We start from the raw sequence: 21884 nt of genomic DNA on the forward strand, positions 1-21884 counted from the left end.
AAATACAATTAATCTGTGTACCTAAATGATGTGTTTATTTAAAGATTAAGCACCTCCCTTGAACAAGAAACCATAGTGTTCCACTGAGAAATGACCCTTTGGTGAGGGACAGTGAAATATCTTTATTATATTTCTTCTAAACAGTATCCAAGAATAAAGAACTCCAGCTGTTAGGCCAAAATATACTGTTGTAAATAGAGTTTTAAAGAACTTATTTTGGATTTCAGGTGTGTGCATGAAAATGTTGGGGGAAGAATGGTCACCCTTGGCAACAAAGCCTTCAACTCAGGGAAGAAGGAAGGAGCTAGAAAAAAGGAAGGGCTACAAAATCAAAGTAAAGCCTGTTTAACTTTTGCTCCTTCCACCCCAGGAATTCCTCTACAGAAAAACAAACCACAGAAACCACAATAAAAGCCAGCTAGTTTGATGGCCAAGACTCTCCTTTGCTTTCTGGGTAATGGAATGCAGATCGCTATGGCGATGGGAGCTTAAACTGGAGAAATTAATTCAAAGGAAAGGAGGAATTTCCTCCACTGAGTAGCCTGGAAACTGCAGAGAAAAAATAAATGGGGGTCAAGTCACTTCAAAGTAGCCATGAGTGAGGAGTGGTTCAGAGGTGGGGGTCCTAAAAGGGGAAGGGAGACAATCATCACTGTCAACACTCCAGATATGTATAGATGTTGGAAGCAATGACACATCTTACACTGGTTTATTTTATCAAATCTGAAATCTTACAAGTGAGGAGTTAATCAATCATTTGGGGATTACAAATTAGAGATTCATTAGCACAAATCTTGCTGAATGCATTCCTCCCTTGGGGGATTTTACTACAGAATAATCCTAATTTTATGGGGAGCTATTTTTATTGGTGATTTGGTTTATTGTGACAGTACAGATCTTTTAAGATGACTGTGTATTTTATGTGCATCCATACAGGAAGGGATACAAAGTTTATGAGCTTAGATTTTTTATTTTTAAAAAACTTGCTTCCTGGACAAGAAAGGCCTATCATTTGAAGATTGTTTTTATATTTGTACAAGGTATAGGCTGGCCTCTATGAATATATTATTTTTTCTTTAGAGCTGAATATGCCCATTACCCTTAATAACAATTCCTCCCCAAAAAAAGTGATTATTCTATCACTGATTATTATAATAACATTTGACCTCTTGAGTCCTTGAGTGAGGCTGGCAGCCCAGAGAGGCTAATCTTAGTGTCTCTGGTCATAAATGTTCAGTGAGATAATGAAGTATCACCATATCCATTGCCCTCCCCTCTCTTGCTAAGAGGTGAACACTGGTATTCCCTACCTACCCAAGTCTCTCTTGGCATCCATGGTAAGTCTTTCCCATTATGGAGATCCTCCTCGGGCTTCTCTCCTCCCCGGGCCACTCTGGTGTAACTCATAGCCAAGGTAACTCTGATTATGAAGCCATCCCTGGTCTAATTGAGATCAAGTTTCCATGCTCATGATCTAGCTAGGCTGCCCTTGATGATACATTTAGGCCTTTGGCCATTGTCCATTTGGAGCCACCAGATTAGACAGTATCACTTTATTAAATATGGCACATTTCCTAGAGATTCTGCATTTATTGTGTGAGTCAAAGTAACTGAAAGCCAATCCAGTGATTTGCTTGGTTGGTCGTCTGAAATCTGGCCTCAATGGTCGTCTCTGCTAATTGAGACTAAGATGATACCAAAATTCCCTAGTATAATGGAGAAGAAAGAATCCAGAAGCTGGGCCTAATGGGGCATACAGGTAGTCCCAGCTACTCAGGAGGCTGAGGCAGGAAGATCTCTTAAGCCCAGGAGTTCAAGACCAGCCTGGGCAATATCATAAGACCCCATCTCAAAAAGAAGTGGAAGAAAAAGGAGGAGGAGGAGGAGGAGGAGGAGGGGGAGGAATCCAAAGGCTGAACCTCAGGAGAACCATCACTCACTTGGTATCGAGTTAGTAGGTTAATTTGGCATTGGACAGCATGGAGGGGGCAGTATATAAATGTATCCATTATTCAGCATATAGATTGGCCTTCCTGGCTTGCAATGCTTCAGTCAGTTCCACACTGCGTGAACTTCCAGGAAACACTCTCAGGTACATACAACGTACTCCTGAGCAAGCAACTTATAAAGCAAAAGACGTACAGCAAAATCAAAGTAAAGGGAATATGCCCATCACCCAAAAGCAGCTTCCTGGACACACGGCTGGAATGCCACAGTCAACCCTCCACAGCTGTGCCAGGTGGGAGATAGGGTTAGTATTCTGCAGGATGTTCTATAGGATTTGAGCAGTTGTTGTAATAACTAGAATTCGAAAATCAAGAAACCAAAGAGTTCCTCTCCCTATTAGACATAATAACTCACCTGTGTTTAGACATCAACCAGCTTTAGAGCTGATAACCCCAAAGGATGGAATGTTTCCTTCAGGAACCATATTGGTTCTATTCAGAGACCAGATCACCAAAATGGCTGTTACCTACCCAGTGAAGGAAAACTCTGAGAAACTTTTGAATCCCTGGACCTTGCAGGTCTTGCTACAAAGCAGCCATGTTCAGGCAAGAATCTGGGCTTTCTGCCCAAAGGTCTAGCATGGCCACCCCACTGTTGATTGGAAGCGTCCCTGGAGGGAGCACTGGTTTTGTATTCCAGAAGGTTAAAAATTTGGCAGTGAACAGCTGTGGGAGGTAGTTTTTTTTTTTTTCTCCTTTAGTTTGCAAACCTTACCAGGTACATCAGAGCTGACTGGCAACAGACACCTGCTGAGGTCAAAAACCAAACTGAAAGTCCTTTTTTTGTTGTTGTTTGGTACTGGGGGTTGTGCTTACCACTGAGCCCCATCCTCAGCCCTTTTTAATTTTTTTTATTTTCAGACAGGATCTCAATAAGTTGCTTAAGTCCTTGTTAAGTTGCTGGTCTCAAACTTGTGATCCTCCTGCCTCCACCTCCAGAGTTGCTGGGACTATAGGTATGTGCCATGTGGCACCTGACTCAAAAAACAAACTGAGAGGGTGGTATCATTTGTAAGGAAAAATGTTCCAGTGATCAGTGAATCAGTGCTTGGAGGATTTTCCCCCCCTTTTGGAGGCTTTCTGCTTGACATGGCTTATACTGTGGAGGACAGTTCACTTCCTTTTGCCTGGTTTTTTGAGTTCTTGTGTTGTATTATATTGTTTCTCTCTCTCTCTCTTTCATCAGATTTCAGTTGTTTTTTTCCACTCAGCAGCCTCTACTCTTTATTATAGGTGTTGAGACTCTCCTCCTCTTCTCTGCTTCCTCCTTCAAGTGGCAAATATACACAGCTTTCTGGAGGAATCTGCTGGTACAAGTTAACTAACGTGGCCCTAACGAGAGCTTGGTGAGAGTGGAAGAGAGGCACTCTGCACCTGTCCCAAAATACTCGTCACTTGGCTTATCTGGAAGTCAGCAAGAGCAATTCTTCTCCCCTGCATCAGATGCTTGTCCAAACATGTTGAAAGATGACTCACCATGGAGGACGAGCGGCCTCTCAAAGCTTGTTCCACACTGTAGATTTGGAAAAGAAATAGCAAGTGGGTATATACCTTCTGATTACCTGCTGCCCAGAAAAGAACTAAATGCGTTTGGCTTTAAGTGTGGAATATTTTGGTATGTTGGTGTCTAGTTTCTTTTTCAGTTGGTGTTCCATTACAGAAAGAAAGCTATTTATACCTGTTATTATTATCCTGTCAAAAATGGCAGCCTAAGCACTATAATTGAAAACCCTGCATACAGAATGAAGTATGCTGAAGGCACGTGTCGTGCTGAAACTATTGTATTTGGCAGAAAGATCTTAAGGGAACCAACTGGAAGAAATGCATCACTGAATGGTCCGATTTAGCAAATCAGTTAGAGGCACTAAGATATTTTCACAGGATGTTCCCATAAATAATTTTTTATTTGTTTTGTTTTGTTCTTTATGGTAAAACCAGTGACCTTAGATGGGGAGGAAGGAGTTCGCCGGTTCTTCTTTCGTAGGAAAAAGACCCATAATTCTTTGAAGTTCAGACCCTTTATCCAAGTCAGTATGAAATGGAGTCTTTGAACAAGAGTTCTGAGAAGTATCATTCAAGGCATTCAGAACTGAGAAAGATGGCATGTTCAGAAATAAATGATTGCCATTATGAAACATAAAATAAAAGCAATGGGATCTATAGAATGGATCAGATAGCAACTGGCCCACCACCACTTATTCCATCTTTTCTCCTCTGAGGTGAAGGTCTTCCTTGGTTACCTGCCAAATTCCTTTATGTACTTGGATGTCATGGATATCCTTTCTTCAGTTGGCCCACCTTCACCTCCAGCCCCTTGATCACTACCTGAACATTTCTGTGAACTCTCACCCTGCTTTCTGTGAGCAACAACCATAACATGACCTTTGGCTCGAGTTTATTAGTACAGCATTAGTCAACTGGCCCAATCAGTATCTTCCCAGTTCTAGGGGAAAGGACAGAGAGACAGAGACAGAAAAGAGAGAGGAAATGTAATCCATAAAGCTCTGGAGTGGTTATAAAGATGCAATATGAAGAGCCGAGAAGCCAATTCACAGTAAAAGAATAAAGCAGATTTTCTGAAAGAAGTAGAGCGCATACACCATGAGAACCTCCAAGGTCCCCTATGGAACACCAGTTCCTATTTTGACAACTGCACCCTCCCCAAAGACCCCGCAAGATGCTCCACTATGCTTCTAATAAAATGGTCCCCATTGGATTCCTGTCATTTACAACCAAAACATCCCCAACTAATTCCCTGAAGCTGATAGGGAACTGACGGACATGCATAGTGGGAACAAGAGGTTAAGGAATCATTCTACAAACTAGGCCCACGGTACTGACCCCCACATGCTTTCTTTTTTAAAAACCAGTTTACTGAGGCTGGGGTTGTAGCTCAGTGGTAGAGCACTTGCCTTGCACGTGTGAGGCACTGGGTTCAATCCCAGAACCACATAAAGAAAAAAATAAAGATACTGTGTCCATCTACAATTAAAAATATTTTTTTTTTAAAAAATTTACCTGCAGCCCTGCCTGGCCTAAGTCCATAAGATATGTTACATTCCTCAGCAAATTCCTGTTATCTGCAGGAGAAATGTAAGCCCAAAATGCTGATTTAAACACACACACACACACACACACACACACACACACAAAGTTACCCTGAAGCGGGGGTGGATTTTTGTGACCCTTACACACACCAAATCCTAGAACTCAGGGAGATAAGGATAATTCCCTCCCACCATAAAATCTATAAGAACAGATTCCAATTAGAACCTGTCAGCATGGGCCTAAGGGTTTGGGCAGTGGGGACTTGAAAGTCTGATGTCATCCTGCTATCAGACGAAAGTCAAGAACTGGACCAGGTGGGACTCTCTGGAATCCTCCCTGGGACCCTCAATCAAATCAGAGGACAGGAGGAGTCAGTCCCTCTCTTCTCTGAGAGGACACACTGTCTCCCTTGAGTGTGTTCCCTTTTCCTATCCCTTCTAAAAGATTCATGCCTGTGACTCTGAGCAAAATGTCTGAAACCTTTGTGGCATGATTGCATGAATCAGGGTTTGATGACAGGGGCCCTCCGTGCTGCGTCATTTTCCCAGGAGGCCCCAGCCCTGTAACAGATCTACCTCTGGAGTTTATTCTGTGTCTTTGACTTGTCTGCCCATTCTTATGGCAATGCCAAGTGTGTTTGAATTAGCCAGATTTATTTATTTATTTATTTTTAAAGAGAGAGTGAGAGAGGAGAGAGAGAGAGAATTTTTTAATATTTATTTTTTAGTTCTCGGCGGACACAACATCTTTGTTGGCATGTGGTGCTGAGGATCGAACCCGGGCCGCACGCATTCCAGGCGAGCGCGCTACCGCTTGAGCCACATCCCCAGCCCCTAGCCAGATTTATAATATATTTTATTTTATTTTATTTTATTCAAATAGAATTTTTTTTAATGGTCAAGTCATCTCCTGGCCCACACTTTATTATATATTTTTTTTATATCTGGCAGGATAAGTCCCCTAGTTATTGTTCTTTTTAAATTTTTCTGCTGGCTACTTTCATATACTTATTCTTCCAGATAAATATAGACTCGCTGTGTCAAATTCTAAAAAAAAAAAAAAAAAAGCAATAGAATTTTTATTTCAATAACCTTGAATTTATAGATTAATCATGGGAAAATTTATTTCATCACAATATTGACACTCCTTAGCCAAGAATCAGTTAGCTATATTTGAGCATGTTTATGGCCTTCATTAGAGTTTTAGAATTGTTTGCACAAACACCATGCACATTTCTTGCGTTCATTCTTATGTATTTTATGTTTGGGTTGCCATTGGGAATCCTAATCATCCCTGCTGGAGTTTGGATATAGGGACCATAGTTGGGACCCCATATCAGACCTCCTTGACCCACTGATTTCAACCACAACAGAGATGGACATTTCCACATGAGTTCAAACAGCTCCTTGTATTAAAAACATCCCACTATGAGCATGAGCTCTACGTTCTGCTCCAGGGCTTTCTCTAGTACCAACAGGAGGAGCTGCTCAGCCATCACCAGTACAGCCCAGAATTTCCAGGGAGTTAAAACCCATGAGAAGCAGGGGGTGGTGGGTAAATCCTCCAGCCACCCCTTCTTTAAGTCAACCATTCTGTATGCTTAGGAGATGCTGATGAGCTCCAGTCACCTAACGTGGGCGTAATCTTGATAATGCCACCCTTATTGGAAGCATTTCAATCTCCTCATCTCACCCCCTCCTCTCCTTCATTCCTGCTTTCTGGGATCCGCTCCCAAGAAAAACACGTTCTGCAAATCCTTCTCTCTGGCTCTGTTTTTGGGAGACTCTCAAACTAAAACAGGCTTCCTATGGGAGACTGACTCATAATGAAGCAACTGAGTTTTATAGGAGAAACACTTGAACCAGTTGGAGTTCTGCTGCCAAGAAACATCACACCTACCTGCACCCAGCTGTCAAGCAGAGCTGATGGTCTGGCCTAGGGTCCAGAGCTGCCTCAGGTAGAAGAGAGTGGGGTTACAAGAATGACAGGCAAAAATAGCTAAATTGGTCTTCCAGAGAACCAGGGGAAGAGGGGTCAAAAGCCCTGATAAATAACTAGGTGTGGTGGCACATGCCTGTAATCCCAGTGATTCAGGTGGCTGAAGCAGGAGGATTGAGGACCATAAGCTCGAGGTCAGCCTCAGCAGGAGGATTGCAAGTTCAAGGTCAGCCTCAGCAACTCAGCAAGACCCTGACTTGTAAAATAAAAAGGCTGGGGACAGCCGTAGCTCAGTGGTACAGCACTTACCCAGCAGGTGAGAAGCCCTGAGTTCAATCCCAAGTACTGGAAGAGGATATGGTTCCCATTCTCTGACTCTTTTCTGGCATGCTAGAAATAGGCACACACACACACACTCACACATATCCTTCTGTGAACCAGACACCCTGAGCAATTAAGCAGCCACAGTATTCTATTACCCTCCCCCCGCCATCTTTTATTTATTTATTTATTTATTTATAATGCTAAGGATTGAACCCAGGACCTCACACATGACAGGCCAGCACTCTAGCCACTGAGCCACAACTCCAGCCCTACCCTTCTTTTTAATACCTCTGAGAATCTTGAAGCTCCTCCTCAGCACTGCCCACCCACTTCCCTGGTCTGCCTCACCCCAAACCCAGGTCATGGCCTTCCCTTTATATTCTAATGCACAGTCAGACAATAAAGAGAGAGATAAGACAGTATCTAGGGAGGCACCAGGGCATCAAGCAAGGGGAAAACCTTTGCAATGGGAATAGTCCACAGAGGGGGCAGGTGAGTATACAAAAGAAAAGCAACAGCCATTGGTGTAGGTTAAGGAAATGCAGGTGACCCCTGACTTATGTTGGTTCAACTTCTGATTTTTCTACTTTACGATAGTGCAAAAGCAACATGCATTCAGTAGAAACCATATTTCGTACTTTGGGTTTGGATCTTTTTCCAAGCTAGCAATATGCCCTATGATCAAGCCTCTCTCCAGATACTGGACAGTGGCAGAGAGCAGCAGTTCCCAGTCAGCCATACAATCCAGGAGGAGAAACAGCCAACACTCCACAGTGTACTATATTGCTAAACTGTGGTGCTTGGTAGATTAGGTGTATTATAAATGCATTTTCATTTTAGCAATAGCCTAGACCTACAACAGATTTATTGGGATGTGGTGACTCCAAGGTAAATTTGAGTATCTGTATATTGCTATTGTGGGGTTTTTGTTGTTGTTGTTGTTGGAGGTGGGAGGGTGGCTACACTGGCAGGTTCATACTGTGTATATTATTTTGCAGCTTGCATCTTTTGGATTTCTTAAAGATCTTAAATATGACTCTCCCCAGCTATCATGATAAATTTGCTTCATTCATTCAAGATTCAACATTCTGGAAGAGGAGATCCAGTGAGCAACATCTCCAGCACATGCCCACTTCTGGCTATACCAGGGAGGCAAGAAGAAGGATATAGTCTCTAGGCTACTTGTGAACATAATGAGGGATTCCCTAAAATAGAGATGACAAGTGTTTACTACAATATCTTTGCCCATTTCTCTGTTGGGTTGAGGTTCTTTTTTTTTTTTTCCTTGTTACTTTGTAGGAGTTCTTTATATTCTGGATATTAATTACTTATTATAAATATTGCAAATATTTCATCCAAGTCTATCGCTTATTTCTAACTTTAATTCTCATATCTGTCAATCTTTTCTGTAGAGGCAAAATATTATTTTCCCACATTGGATTTGTAAAAAATATATAAATATATCATCTGTATTTTGGTTAAGTTGTGTCTTTAGACTGCAGTTTCTGGTTCATCTCTAGTGATTAAAACACATACAAAGTTGAGAGAATAGTAAAATGAACACCTTGAACCTGCAACAATTATCCACATATGACTAGTTCTGTTTCTTCTATACACTTCCCATCTCCCACCCCCAAATATGCTAAATTATTTCAGAGAGAATCCCAGACATATTATTTCACCTATAAATATTTCAGCATGTATCTCTAAAACCCAGAACCTCTTTTTCCTCAACTTAACTTCATCACTACAATATGATCATGCCAAAAATAATTGACAAGAGGGCTTTATCCAGTTAGTATTTGAATTTACCTGATTTTCCCATGTCTTTTTGCAATTGCTTTGTTCAAATCAAGATCCAAAGTCCAAGCATTGAATGTAGTTGCTATATCTTTCAAAGCTCTTTTAATCTATAACAGTGCCTCCTCCCTCTTTAATTTCTTGCTATTTTTTGTTAAAAAGACCAGAAATTGTGTAAAATCTACCACCTTCTAGAAAGACCAAATGCATGCCTGCATGTCTATTTCTCTCCTACTGCATTTCCCATAAACTAGTAGTGCTGGAGGCCTAATCAGATTCAAGTTCAAGGTTCTTTGATAAAATCATTGCGCAGGCAGGGATGTGTCATCCCTATTGCATAACAATAGAAGGTACAGAATGTCCACAAATTTTTGAAAAACTGGCCTCCTCCTTTCTCATATCTGTGTCCTTATTTCCTACTCTGGATCAACTTACAAAACAAGTCCAAGTGACAATGCACTCCTTATCTGAACTCTGTGTTTACTAAAAATGCTTCTCATATCTTTCAGTTAAGAGTCATGTCAGGTGTTGAAATGCACAGTTGCTTAATTGGATAATAATCTATCAGGCACACCCTCCTAGCACCCAGGAGGCACTAGGTTGCCTCCAAAAGTAAGATTATGTGGATTATAACATATGAATTCTTCTCTCTCTCTCTCTCTCTCTCTCTCTCTCTCTCTCTGGTATTTAAGATAGTGTCTCACTATGTTGCCCAGACTGGTCTTGAACTCTTGAACTCAAAGTCACCCTCTTACCTCAGCCTCTCAATTAACTGGGACTACAGTTATGTGCCACCATGCCCAGCTCATATATGCAGTGCGAGTGTGTGTGTTAAATGTAACCTGACCTCATTCTCTCTCTCTCTCTCTCTCTCTCTCTCTCTCTCTCTCTCTCTCTCTCTCTCTCTCTCTCTCTCTCTCTCGTGCATTATAGGTAATATATGCTTTGTGGCTGGGGGTGCTGGGGATTGAACCCAGGGACACTTAACTATTGAGCAACCCCAGCACTTTTTTGTTTGTTTTTTGTTTGGGGGCGGGGTTTGTTTGTTTGGTTGGTTGGTTTGGTTTTTTGTTTGTTTGTTTTGGGTTGTTGTTTGGGTTTTTTTATTTGTTTGTTTGTTTGTTTTGGTACTTGGAATTGAACTCAGGGCACTTGAACACTGAGGCATATCCCCAGCTCTTTTTTGTATTTTATCTAGAAACAGGGTCTCACTGAGTTGCTTACACCTCGATTTTTGCTGAGGCTGGCTTTAAACTCATGATCCTCCTGCCTCAGCCTCCCAAGCTGCGGGATTATAGGCATGTGCCACCACGCCTGGCTACTTTTTATTTTTTATTTTGAGACAAAGTCTTGCTAGGTTGCTGAGGCTGCCTCAAACTTGCAATCCTCCTCCCTCAGCCTTTCAAGTCACAGGAATTACAGGTGTGCACCCTCACACACACACACACACACACACATATATATATGTATTCTTTTTTTTTTTTTTTTTTTGGTACTGAACTCAGGCACACTCAACCACTGAGCCACATCCCCAGTCTTATTTTATATTTTATTTAGAGACAGGGACTCACTGAGTTGCGTAATGCCTTGCTTTTGCTGAAATTGGCTTTGAACTCATGATACTTCTGCCTCAGCCTCTGAAGCCACTGGGATTACAGGCAAGCGCCACCATGCCTGGCTATATATGCATTCTTTTTTTTTTTTTTTTGCAATACTTTTATTTTGTTTATTTTTATGTTGTGCTGAGGATGGAACCCAGGACCTTGAACGTGCTAGGCAAGCACTCTACCACTGGCCACAACCCCAGCCCTATATATGCATTCTTAATTCCACCAAAAGTCTTGCTCAATGGCCATTCCAATTACACTCCCATAATCGATACATAAGGTTCTCATTTCCCTCACTTCCTTGCCAGTGCTTGAGTTCCCTTCTAATTTTTTTCTAGTTCAAAACTTTTTTTTAGTTGTAGATGAACACAATACCTTTATTTTATTTATTTATTTTTATGTGGTGCTGAGGATCAAACCCAGTGTGCCTCACTCGTGCAAGGCAAGCGCTCTACCACTGAGCCACAAATCACAGCCCTCCCCTCTGACTTATTTCAATGACTGGGTGTAAAAAGACAGGTCACTGATGTTCTGAATTGCATTTCTCTAGTTGCTAGGGATCATAAGCATGTCTTTATATGCACATTAGACTGCAAGCTCCCTGTTCTATGAACAGCCTGTTTCTACCCTTTTCTGCTTCTCTGATAGGTCTCCTATCTTCTTCCTCTCTGTGTTCCTTCTTTGCTGGATGCCTTCCATTTGTACCTCCAGACTCCCTCTCTACCCTTTTCTGGTTGTTCTGTGGCCTGGAAGGTTGAACTGTATGACTGCATCAAATTGCTCCCTTGCCATCTGGCTTCCAGGTCTAGCAGGAAATTGGAAGGAGGAAAAGGAGAATGAGGATGTTGCCTCTCAGCATGCTCCCTGCAGGGCTGCTGTGGGCTGGCTGCCTCCCACAACTAAAAGTCACAGCTCCTGTTGGGAGGTCCTCTACCTCTGGTCCCACTCTGGGACACCTGGGTTCCCGTCACACTTCTTGTGGCTTCCTTAATCCTGCTAACATCTTTACAAATAGTTCTTTTATTAAAACATCCTTCAATTACTCATTTTGAGTATGCCATGTGTTGCTTGCTGGGAGCCTAACTGAAACCTTGTCATTGAACTGAAATTTCTAAATTTCATGCGATTTCAGCAAATTGTTCTGGCTTTTTCCTATGTGCTTTGGAGGGCTTATCAAAAAAAAAAAAAAAAGTACTTGTAAGTCCTTCTAGAAGTCCTAGGAATATAGATTTCCTTCTCTCTACTCTCTGTTTGTTCTCTAACTTTCATGTTTAGATCTTCAATCTATTCAGGATCCAGCTATGTCTGTGGTGTCAGAGATGGATCCAATTTTATTTTTCTTAATATAGAAAGTCAATTTCCCCAATATCTTTCCTCCACCAATTTTAGTTGCCTGCTTTTTTGTATATTAAGTTCCCATTGACCCACAGGTCTGTCTCTGAGTTCTTTTTTTTTTTATTTTTTTTAATGTTGATGGAGGGGCTGGGGTTGTGGCTCAGTGGTAGAGCACTTGCCTTGCATGCATGAGGCCCCTGGGTTCAATCCTCAGCCCCACATTTTAAAAAATAAATAAAAATAAAGATATTGTTGTCCATTTATAACTAAAAAATTTTTTTAATATAAAAAAAATAAAATGTTGATGGACCTTTATTTTATTCATTTATTTATATGCAGTGCTGAGGATCGAACCCAGTGCCTCACACATGCTAGGCAAGTGCTCTACCACTGAGCAGGACCCCAGCCCCTGAGTTCTTTATTCCATATCATTAGTCTATTTGTTCTTATATCAGTACAATACTGTTTTGTTTTGGTCTTTATTTTTGTTTGTTTGTTTATGTGTTACAGTAGTGAAGATTAAACCCATGGGCTCTCTACCACTGAGCTACATCTCTAGCCTTTTATATTTTTTTGAGACAGGGTCTTGCTAAATTGCCCAGGCTGGCCTCAAACTTGCAACCTGCCTGAGCAGCTGAAATGAAAGGCTTATACTCCTTCACCCAGTCATATTTTTTGATTGCTTTGTTTTACGGTACTGGGAATTGAACCCAGGGTCTCATACACGCTAGGCAAATGCTCTACCACCAAGCCACACATCTCCAGCCTTCCAGCCCTACAATTTTAATGCCTTTTCCTATCTATTACAGTTTGGTCATAGCAGCAATAACAATTCTATGACAGAGATTTCTAAGGGATCTCTAATATCAATTCTCCCATTTTTTTCTAAACCAGGAGTCAGCAAACATTTTCTGTAAAGAATAAGATAGGAAATATTTCAGGCTTTCCTAGCCTCACAGTCTTTATCATAACTGTTCCACTCTGTTGTTGAGGCTTAAAAGCAGTCATAAAGGATACATCAATAGACAAACAGTGCAGTGTTCTAATAAAACTTTATTTACAAAAACAGGTGAGTGCCAAAATTTGTTGACTCCTGTTCTACAAAAATAGAATTCCCTGAAGTTTTCCTTGTGGGATAAAGAGTGCACCTCTCAGAACCATTTGCAGCTAACTGTGGCCCTGAGACTCACTCTGATCCAAGAGATGTTAGCTGACAACTTCCAGAAGTGTCCTATAGACAGAGAAAGAAAGTGTGCTGTTTCCTTCTCTTTTCCCTGGTCTGGAGTGTGTCGTGACTGGGCCAGGTGTCTTGGAACATCTAGTCGAAACAGCAGTGAAGCAACAAGATAGAAGCTGCCAAAGTCCTGAAAGGTTTTATTGTGCAGAGGAGCTGAACTTTTGCTGAGTGCTTTTCTGTATTGTGTAATTTTATCTTTTATCGTCCCTTAATCGATCCTTCTGTACTCCCTAAATCTATCATACTAACCAAATTTTCTGATGTTAAATTATCTGAATTCTTGATATATATGCTACTTGAATATGATATCTCATAATATGCTGATTTGATTAATTAATTTTGATATAGGAGTTTATATTTCCCCTCATGGTAGTGAAAATTCCCCATTAGAAATTTATTAAAAGATGCTTTATGTCCCAGTATTTGCACCATTTTTTAAAAATGTCTGGGAGTACTTGAAAAGAATGGATATTCTGCAGATGATGAGTGAAGTTCAGTGGGTATGTCCATTAGGTCATAATAGATTATTCTGCCTTCAAAACATCTGTATCCTAAAGGTTTTTTGTTTTTTTTTTTTTTTTTTTTGCTTGATCTATCAATTACTGAGAAAGATATTTGATCATCCTTTTACAGAAAAAAATATATAGATTTTTCTATTTTTTTAATATTTTTAGTTGTAGATGGACACAATACCTTTATTTTATCTATTTATATGGTGCTAAGGATTGAACCCAGTGCCTCATGTGTGCAAGGTAAATGCTCTACCACTGAGCTACAACCCCAGCCCTCTATTTTTTTCTTGTAGTTCAAAATTTTGTACTTCATAAGTTTTGTGGCTGTTATTCAGTGCATACATACTTATTACTGGTGTATATTCCTGTTGAATTTTTGAACATTTTATCTTTAGAAAGTGGCCCTCTTTTTCTCTAATAATACTTTTTGTTATAAAGTATACTTTCTTATGATAGTTCATTTCAATTAGAATTTGCCCCAATATGTTTTTCATATTTTTGTTTTCAACTTTTCTGATTCAGATGTGTCTTTTGAGCATGTAATTGGATTCTAGTTTGTCTGGAAATGTCTGTCTTTTAACAAGACAACTTAGTTTTTTACATTTAAAATAATCAGCAATGTATTTAGATACATAACTGATCCTTTATTTTGTTTTTTATTTTCTTTCTTTCTTCCTTTTCCTGGTCCCAAGAGATTGAAACCAGAGATGCTCTACCACTGAACTACATCCTCAGCCCTTTTTTTTTTTTTTTTTGAGACAGTATCTCACAACATTGCTTAAGGTCTCCCTAAGTAGCTGAGACTGGCCTCGAACTCGTGATCCTCCTGCCTCAACCTCCCAAGTTGCTGGGATTACAGGTGTGCCCCACCATACTCATCCCCAGCTTTTTCCTCTTAATTTTGAGTCAGGGTCTCACTAAGTTGCCTCAAACTTGCAGTCAGCCTCTCAAGTCCCTGGGATTACAGGTATGGACCACTGTGCCTGGCTGTTGATACATTTTTTACAGGATGTACTCTGCTCTCCATTTCTAACTGCTATATTATGGTCAGAGCACTGCTTGTTTTTGAAATTAGCATATGTCTTGTATGTGAGCAAACACTCTTGTCTATTTTTGTTACTATTTCCAGAAGTATCTGTAAAGTCCTAATTGTCCTCACTCCCAGACTTGACTGTTGATTCTGTTAATATTAATGCTTTTCTTTCAAGGTCCTGGTTGTCCTCATATGTTTGGTGAATCAGGTTGTATGTATTCATGGTATTTGTCACCTATTTATGAATGTGACTTCTGTTTAATACACTAAATATAATAGATGCCAGTGAGTTTTATCCAAAGTGTGTGTTTGTTTGTTGTTATTTTGTGGTACTAGGAGTTGAACCCTGAGCCTCACACATGCTAGGCAAGTGCTCTACCACTGAGTTACTTCCCTAGCCTTTTTTTATTTTATCGAGTCTCAATAAATTACTGTCTGGCCTCAAACTTGTAATTCTCCTGTCTCAGTCTCCTGAGTAGCTTGGATTATAGAGGTCACCATGCAAATGGCTCATTTAAGGTATTTGAAGCACTCAACAACTTGGGGTGGTTCAGAACTGGAGGTATTGCAGCAGGTAGATGGTCCTCACTAACAAGCCTATCTTGTGGCTGAGTTTCACAGAACTAAGTTACTTGCCCAAGCTCAACACCTGCAAATAACAAAGCTGGACTCCTACCCAGACCATCTGGCCCAAAGCTCATTCAGTTCTCATGATACCTCTACCTGTCCAGGTCTTCCTAATGCCAACCAGGCCCCTCCCAGTTCCTAATGCCCAGTAACCAGACAGTTCATAGGACGTTTAAATATATTTCTCTTCCTTTTACTCTAAAAAAAAATTGTCAATAATAAGCTTCACACTGCTGAAAGTGTCATGGGTTGCCATCACCCCACCCTTCCAAACAACACTGTACACTCACCCCTCCCCTTAGATCCTAGATGAAAATCCCCACGACAGTGCAGACCCCCACATAGGAGGATTTCCAATCCCAGACCTCAGCAGCTCAAGGCATTGAGGAAATAAATTAGGGGGAGGAAGGCTCCTAGTTGGTTTTGCCCAGCTCTGTCTCACAGACCCAGCGGTACGGCCTCTGGCAGAAGTCATCATTCCAACGGCCATCAGGGGTGAAGTGGGCACAGTCCTCGCCTCCTCCCAGCCCATGTCCGTACCAGTCATCTGGCTGATCTGGTCTCCAGTTCCTGTAGACAGGAGACAGCCAGGTGCCCCAGGAGGTCAGACTCGGCCAACATCCCCAGGAGCCCCTCCCACCCTGGAGCCAGAGGTTGGGAAGGTGCCAGACACAAAGTTTGGAGCAGTCACACCCACTCACTTGAAGCCTGTCTCGTAGTCAGTCCCATCCACCCATTTCCAAGGGCCATTTTGATCTGTTAGACCCATCCAGGTGTTCAAAGGGCCCATGTGGTGCTGGACAAATCTCTGGAAAGAGAAGAGGGGAGTGGTGACCTCTCCCTTACACAAGTCAGTCTCCCAGAAGAGCCCACCAGGGCCTCACCTGCTCCTTCCAGGAGGTGATCACCACCAGATGAGAGTCCTCCAGCTCGCAGTACTTGTTAGCCTCCGGCCAGGGCCTCCCAGAGCTGGAGAACCAGTAGCAACTACCTTCATGTTCCACCCAGTTAATGGGGCAGCAGGTCCTTACAGAGTCTGAGAGGGAAGAGGGAGGGTGAAGAGCCTGGAGCTGCTACCTGGAAGGGGGGCCAAAACGTGGGGTTGGGTGGCCCCCTCACCATTGCCCTGGAGGACAGCCATCTGACAGCTCAAGCTTCGCAAGTCAGATACAAACTGCTTCACGTGGAGCAGCAAGCTGGAGTGTTCTGGGGAGACAGAGGACAGGAGGGGAGCAGGAGGAGGAGAGTGTGAGAGGGAAATAAGGTCAGTATGAACTTGAGGGGCGGGATCTGTCATTTCTCTGGGAAGACCAATCACAGATGCCCCTGCCAAGAAGCCTTGGCTTGGTCTGAGAGTTGCACTCCATACCCTGCACCTACACACACACACACACACACACACACACACACACACACACACACACTCTGACCTTCACTCAGATCCTGCTGTTGTTTTTCCAGCTGGGACTCCAGCAACTTCATCTTTCTTCCCACATTGCCTCCTGGAGGAAGAGACTTGCTCAGTGTCCAGATGTCCTAACCATCCCCCTGCCCCAGCTCCCAACCCTAATCCCCCTCACCCTGAGTGCTCAGGGCCTTGACCTCAGCCTCAGTGCTCACTGTGAAGTTGCTGAAGGTCTTACTCAGGGCCTTCAACTCCTCCTTCAGCTGGGAGTCTGTGCAGGAGAGACCATGGGGATGAAAACAGGAGGAGACTGTGTTCACCAGCACTGAACCCATCACTAACATCCCCCCCCACAATATTGCTCCCTTCCCTGTCACCCCCTGGGCACCCACTTTGGGATCCAATCACACAGACAACCACCAGCAACAGAAGGCTGAGACTCAAGGAGAGCAGGAGGAGGCGGGGTCCGGAGCAGAGCCGCTGCAAAAAAGGCTGAGAAGGAGGTAACCCTGCAAGAGAGAGGATCAGGAGCTCAGGGACACAGGCCAGCCTGGAGTAGGTGCAGGGCACTTGGTGAGGAGCAGGCTAAGGCCACTCTAGTAGACTAGGAGGAACCATACAGATTAAGAAATCCAGGCAATGGGCCACTTTGCAGGGCCAGCATAACTGGAGGTGGGGAAGGGAATAAGGATCCCCAGGGGCGCAAATCTTTGACCTTCCCTGGCATTGCCAAAGCCTTGAGACTTTGCTGACACCTAGTGGCATTACTATGACACTGCAGCTAATGAACCTCATCAGAGGCCCACCTAGGGGAGTCTGTCATGTGCCCCCTGAGAGTGAAGAGGTTTCTTCCTCTCTCTGTGAATACCACCCATCTTCATGTGCATGCTGACAAAAGGCAGGGTCTCGCTCACCCATGAAGAAGAGAATGACACTGAGTCTGGTCCCTGTGAACTGGAGTGTAGGGGCCTCCCCTTCCCGCTCTCTTCCCCAGTACCCACCATCCCCACAAATGATTCCTTTTTGCTCTGGAAGATCAAGAAGTGGGGAGAGGGAACTTATTTTGGATGCACGAGGAAAGGGATTCATCCATCCCAGAGCAGAGACCCTCTGCCTTTTTACAGGCTTCCTAACCTAACCCCTTTGGCCAAGCTGATCCTGACACCGCGCCCACCCACACACGCAGTCCAAGCCTCTCCACAGCTGTGTTGGAAGAGGAAATAAAGAGGGCACTACCTTCGAAGAAATAAGCCCACCTCTCCAACTTCCAGTCGTTCCCATACCTTGGGTTCACTCCCTGCCCAAGATCTTGAGAACTGGGTAACACAGTAAGGAAGCTTGGGCAGCTATCACCAAGAAAGGGACTCTAATCCCACACCCTGCACTTCCCCTAACCTATGGGACTCGATCACCATTTTCCATGTGAGTGCGTCAGACCCAAGGACAGAGCCAGGTGTCACAGAAAAAAAGCAGACTTAGGAGGAAAGAGGTTCCCAAATACTCCTGTTTCAGATAGGAGAGGGTCCCTCACCTCTTCGGAGCTGATGATGGTCATTCTCTTCATTGTCCAGGTGCTGAAGATCTTGATATTCCTTCGTCATGATAGGCCTGGTGTTGGACCTGGGACAAATCAAGGCCAAGGTTGGAACTGAGTTTGGGGCTGAAGGGAACAGGGCCTAGAGAGTGGGATCTGTTCCTTTTTTACCTCTGACCAGTGACCCAATGGAGACTCTTCTTTCTTTCATCCCCTCCCAGGCCTACATCCAAAATCCATCCTCTTCCATTTTTCCACCCAACCCCACCAACACACACACACACACACACACACACACACACACACACACACACATATAAACAGAGAGAGAGAGAGAGAGAGAGAGAGAGAGAGAGAGAGCCTTCAATCACTCCTTCAACTGTTCTCTCCCTCTCCATCCCCATTTTACTTGCTGAAGTTCTGTAGGTCTGGCTCCCAGGTCCCTGGATGCTATGCAGATCCCAGGCTAAGAAAGGGGCTGAAACCTGGAGAATTGGAGTTGGTGGCCAGCCCTGAATAGTGGGAGTGGAGGAGTCAGGGTCCATATGAGGGCCCTGGACCCGTGTGTCTGTGTGTATGGGTGTCTGTGTGTCTGAGCACGCGGAATCTGGCATCTCTAGTGTTTGGGACTTTGGACGGTAAACAAAGATGGAAATAGATTTGGAACTTGGGGGTGGGAGTGGGGGATGAGTTGCCTCTGCTCTTCTCCCCAGGGAAGGGGAGTCTTCTGGCCTATCCCCACACACACCCACAAGCCAGTCACCTCACACCTCATTGAACCCTTTGGGAAGGGGAGCAGACCTGGGGGCGCTGGGATGCACTGTGTTGTTGTCCCCTCTGTCTCTGCCCTTTTCACTCCCCACCTCTGAATTTCCCAGAATTGTTGGTGTCTCCAAATATCCCTGACCAGGATCAGAGGGACCGACCAGTTCCCTGCTCTTTCCCAATTCAGGTCTGTGACCCCGGAGGCCAGCTCCCCAGCCTGCCTAACCTGACTCCCTGTCTTTTCTGCAGAGTTTGAAATCCTTCAAGCAGCATGGAGGACAGGGGGCAGCGGGGAGCCTCAGCTGGTTTGATGCTGAGGAATTTCCACTGACTCCTGCTATGTATCCCAAAGCTTTTCACTCATTCACTTTTCTTATAATCCCCCAGCACAACTCATTTTGCAGAAGAGAAAGCTAAGGCCCTGGTTGACAATAGCTTATCAAAGCAGCAGAGGAAGGACTGGGCAACCTGGCTCCACCCTATGTGCTGCCCCCAGAACTGGGCTCCCATTCCATCCACAATTACAGTTCTGGGGCCCCAGAGATGCTAAATCATGGGCTTCAGAGAGGGTTGTCTGAATTCAAATTATGATAAGTGGAAATTAACATAATTTAAATTATAGAAACTGGGCAACATTAAAGATGCTAACAAGTCTCCCTTAAGGCTCCAAATGTGAAATTGTACAAATCCTGCTTTGCAGATATTTCAAGAAAACTAGACTTGAATTGTCTAGATTATGTGAGATATTCAGGAACACATCACTTGCATAAAGAGTGACAGCTCTGTGTGTGCCCTCATTTCTCTGTGTCCTGAAAACCCTTGTGTTTGTTTACATGCACTGGGCCCATGGCCAGTGATTTTGGTGACAATTGGGTTGTTAATTTAACACTCTCTGATTTTATCACTTACAATCTGGTTTATTCAGGCCAACAAGCCTATGCTAATTCAGTCAGAATACTGATTACCCAGTAGGTAGAGACTGGCAGAGAACACAGGAAGGTCGGGGAGTGAGGGAAGGTCCACCTTATTGGTCTGAGTGCTGGTCATGCGGTGATGCTCAGCTTGTAAAACTGCAGAAAGCTGTACACTTACCAACTGTGCTTTTCTTGTTTGCATTTTTTACTGAAATAAAATGTTTTGAAATCTGTTTTCTACCTTATAACCACATTCTCCATTTATTGATTAGGCCACTGTGCTTGGACTAATGCTAAACATGTGTATATGTATGTGTATTGTGTGTGTGTGTGTTTGTGTGTGTGTATATATATACACACACACATATGCATCCATATTAATCTTTTTATTTTTGTACTGAGGATTGAACCCAGGGGTGCTTAACCACTGAGCCACATCCCAGCCCTTTTTAATATTTTATTTAGAGACAGGGTCTAGCTGAGTTGCTAAGTGCCTCACTAAGTTACTGAAGCTGGCTTTGAACTTGAAATGGTCCTGCCTCTGCCTGAGGAGCCACTGGGATTACAGGCATGAACCACACATATTAATCTTTATGTTTCTATTTAGAGTTATATGGTTTATAATGTATTTAATAGGTATGTGCAGTTGTGCATGTGCATTGGTTATCTTGCTACAAAATAATTACCCCAGCCAGGAACAGTGGCACATGCTTATAATCCCAGCAATTTGAGAGGCTGAAGCAGGAGGATCTCCATTTAAGGCCGTTCTCCATAATTCAACAAGAACCTGTCTCAAAATAAAAATTTTTAAAAGGTTGGTCTGAGGGTGGGGCTCAGCAGTAGAGCACTTACTGGCATATGAGAGGCTCTGGGCTCAATCCCTAGCATCACAAAAAGTAACAATAGCAACAAAAAAAAAATTTAAAGGCTAGGGATATGGCTCAGTGATAGAACACTCCTGGGTTAAAAATTCCCCAGTATAGAAAAAATAATAATAATTGCCCAAAAACTTCACAACTTAAAACAATATGGGATTGGGCTGGGGATATGGCTCAAGAGGTAGTGCGCTTGCCTGGCATGCGTGCGGCCCGGGTTCGATCCTCAGCACCACATACCAACAAAGATGTTGTGTCCGCCGAGAACTAAAAAATAAATATTAAAAATTCTCTCTCTCTCTCTCTCTCTCTCTCTCTCTCTCTCTCTCTCTCTCTCTCTCTCTCCTCTCTCACTCTCTCTTTAAAAAAAAAAAAAATATGGGATTGTTTGCACATTCAGTAATACTAGGTCCACTCCAGGACCCAGCTTCTGAGGATCAGGGTGCAACTTTGCTCACAGGTTCTGATTTCGGGTTTCTCACAAGGGTGCAACCAAGATTTCAGTCAGGGCTATGTTCATTTGAAGACTTGAAAGAGACTGGAAGATAACTACCAAGAGGACTCACTCACATGGTGGGCAAGTTAGTGCTGGGTGTTGGCAGCACTTGGTTCTTCACCACAGGACTACTTGAATGTCCTCACAACATGGCTGCCAGCTCCTGCCAGAGTGAGTGATCCAAGAGCACCATTCCTTTTATGGCCTAGTATCAGAAATAACAGTCCATCATTTCGGAAGTATCCTACTGGCCTCAGCCCTACTCATTGTAGGAGGGAATCACACAGGATGTGAGTCTGAGAAAAAAGGGATCACTGGGAGCCATCTTGAAGAATGAGTGAACACATATTAAGGGAACACGTGCTCAAAAACATTTTGCTGGCAGGGACATGTGAGCAACTCATTTAAAGACTGTGACTATAGATTAT

The 21884-nt window shown here is 43.1% G+C and overlaps 1 protein-coding gene and 1 long non-coding RNA gene across 4 annotated transcripts; one reads left to right on the plus strand and one right to left on the minus strand.

Moving 5' to 3' along the window:
- Positions 1 to 690: 690 nt before the first annotated feature.
- Positions 691 to 19003, minus strand: LOC101966831 (asialoglycoprotein receptor 1). 3 transcript variants are annotated; one of them, XM_040269312.2, is made up of 9 exons: positions 18820 to 19003; positions 18404 to 18492; positions 17265 to 17381; positions 17048 to 17143; positions 16898 to 16969; positions 16587 to 16673; positions 16352 to 16503; positions 16169 to 16275; positions 13092 to 16037 (listed from the first exon to the last, which is right to left on the minus strand). In XM_040269312.2, exons 2-9 carry the CDS (start codon positions 18471 to 18473, stop codon positions 15881 to 15883), a joined length of 858 nt encoding a protein of 285 aa, XP_040125246.1. In that variant the 5' UTR covers positions 18474 to 18492; positions 18820 to 19003; the 3' UTR covers positions 13092 to 15880. The 3 variants fall into 3 exon arrangements, with proteins under 3 accessions (XP_077898898.1, XP_040125246.1, XP_021587004.1); XM_021731329.3 differs by having other exon boundaries at positions 18816 to 19002; XM_078042772.1 differs by lacking the exons at positions 13092 to 16037; positions 16169 to 16275; positions 18820 to 19003 and adding an exon at positions 691 to 3519.
- LOC144376166 (uncharacterized) lies at positions 18442 to 20327 on the plus strand. Its single transcript, XR_013436315.1, has 2 exons — positions 18442 to 18513; positions 19421 to 20327. It is a non-coding gene; the product is annotated as an uncharacterized LOC144376166 (long non-coding RNA).
- The last annotated feature ends 1557 nt before the right edge of the window (positions 20328 to 21884 follow it).

Source organism: Ictidomys tridecemlineatus, chromosome 3 (assembly GCF_052094955.1).
Source record: "Ictidomys tridecemlineatus isolate mIctTri1 chromosome 3, mIctTri1.hap1, whole genome shotgun sequence".
Classification (NCBI taxonomy): Eukaryota; Metazoa; Chordata; class Mammalia; order Rodentia; family Sciuridae; genus Ictidomys; species Ictidomys tridecemlineatus.

Excerpts from the sequence above, each read along its gene's own strand:
- LOC101966831 (XM_040269312.2), bottom strand. The coding sequence starts at position 18,473 with ATGACGAAGGAATATCAAGATCTTCAGCACCTGGACAATGAAGAGAAT. Across the intron at positions 16,674-16,897 it reads ACAGCAGGATCTGAGTGAAG|AACACTCCAGCTTGCTGCTC; the intron begins GTCAGAGTGTGT and ends CTGTCTCCCCAG. Across the intron at positions 16,504-16,586 it reads GGCTGTCCTCCAGGGCAATG|ACTCTGTAAGGACCTGCTGC; the intron begins GTGAGGGGGCCA and ends CTTCCCTCTCAG.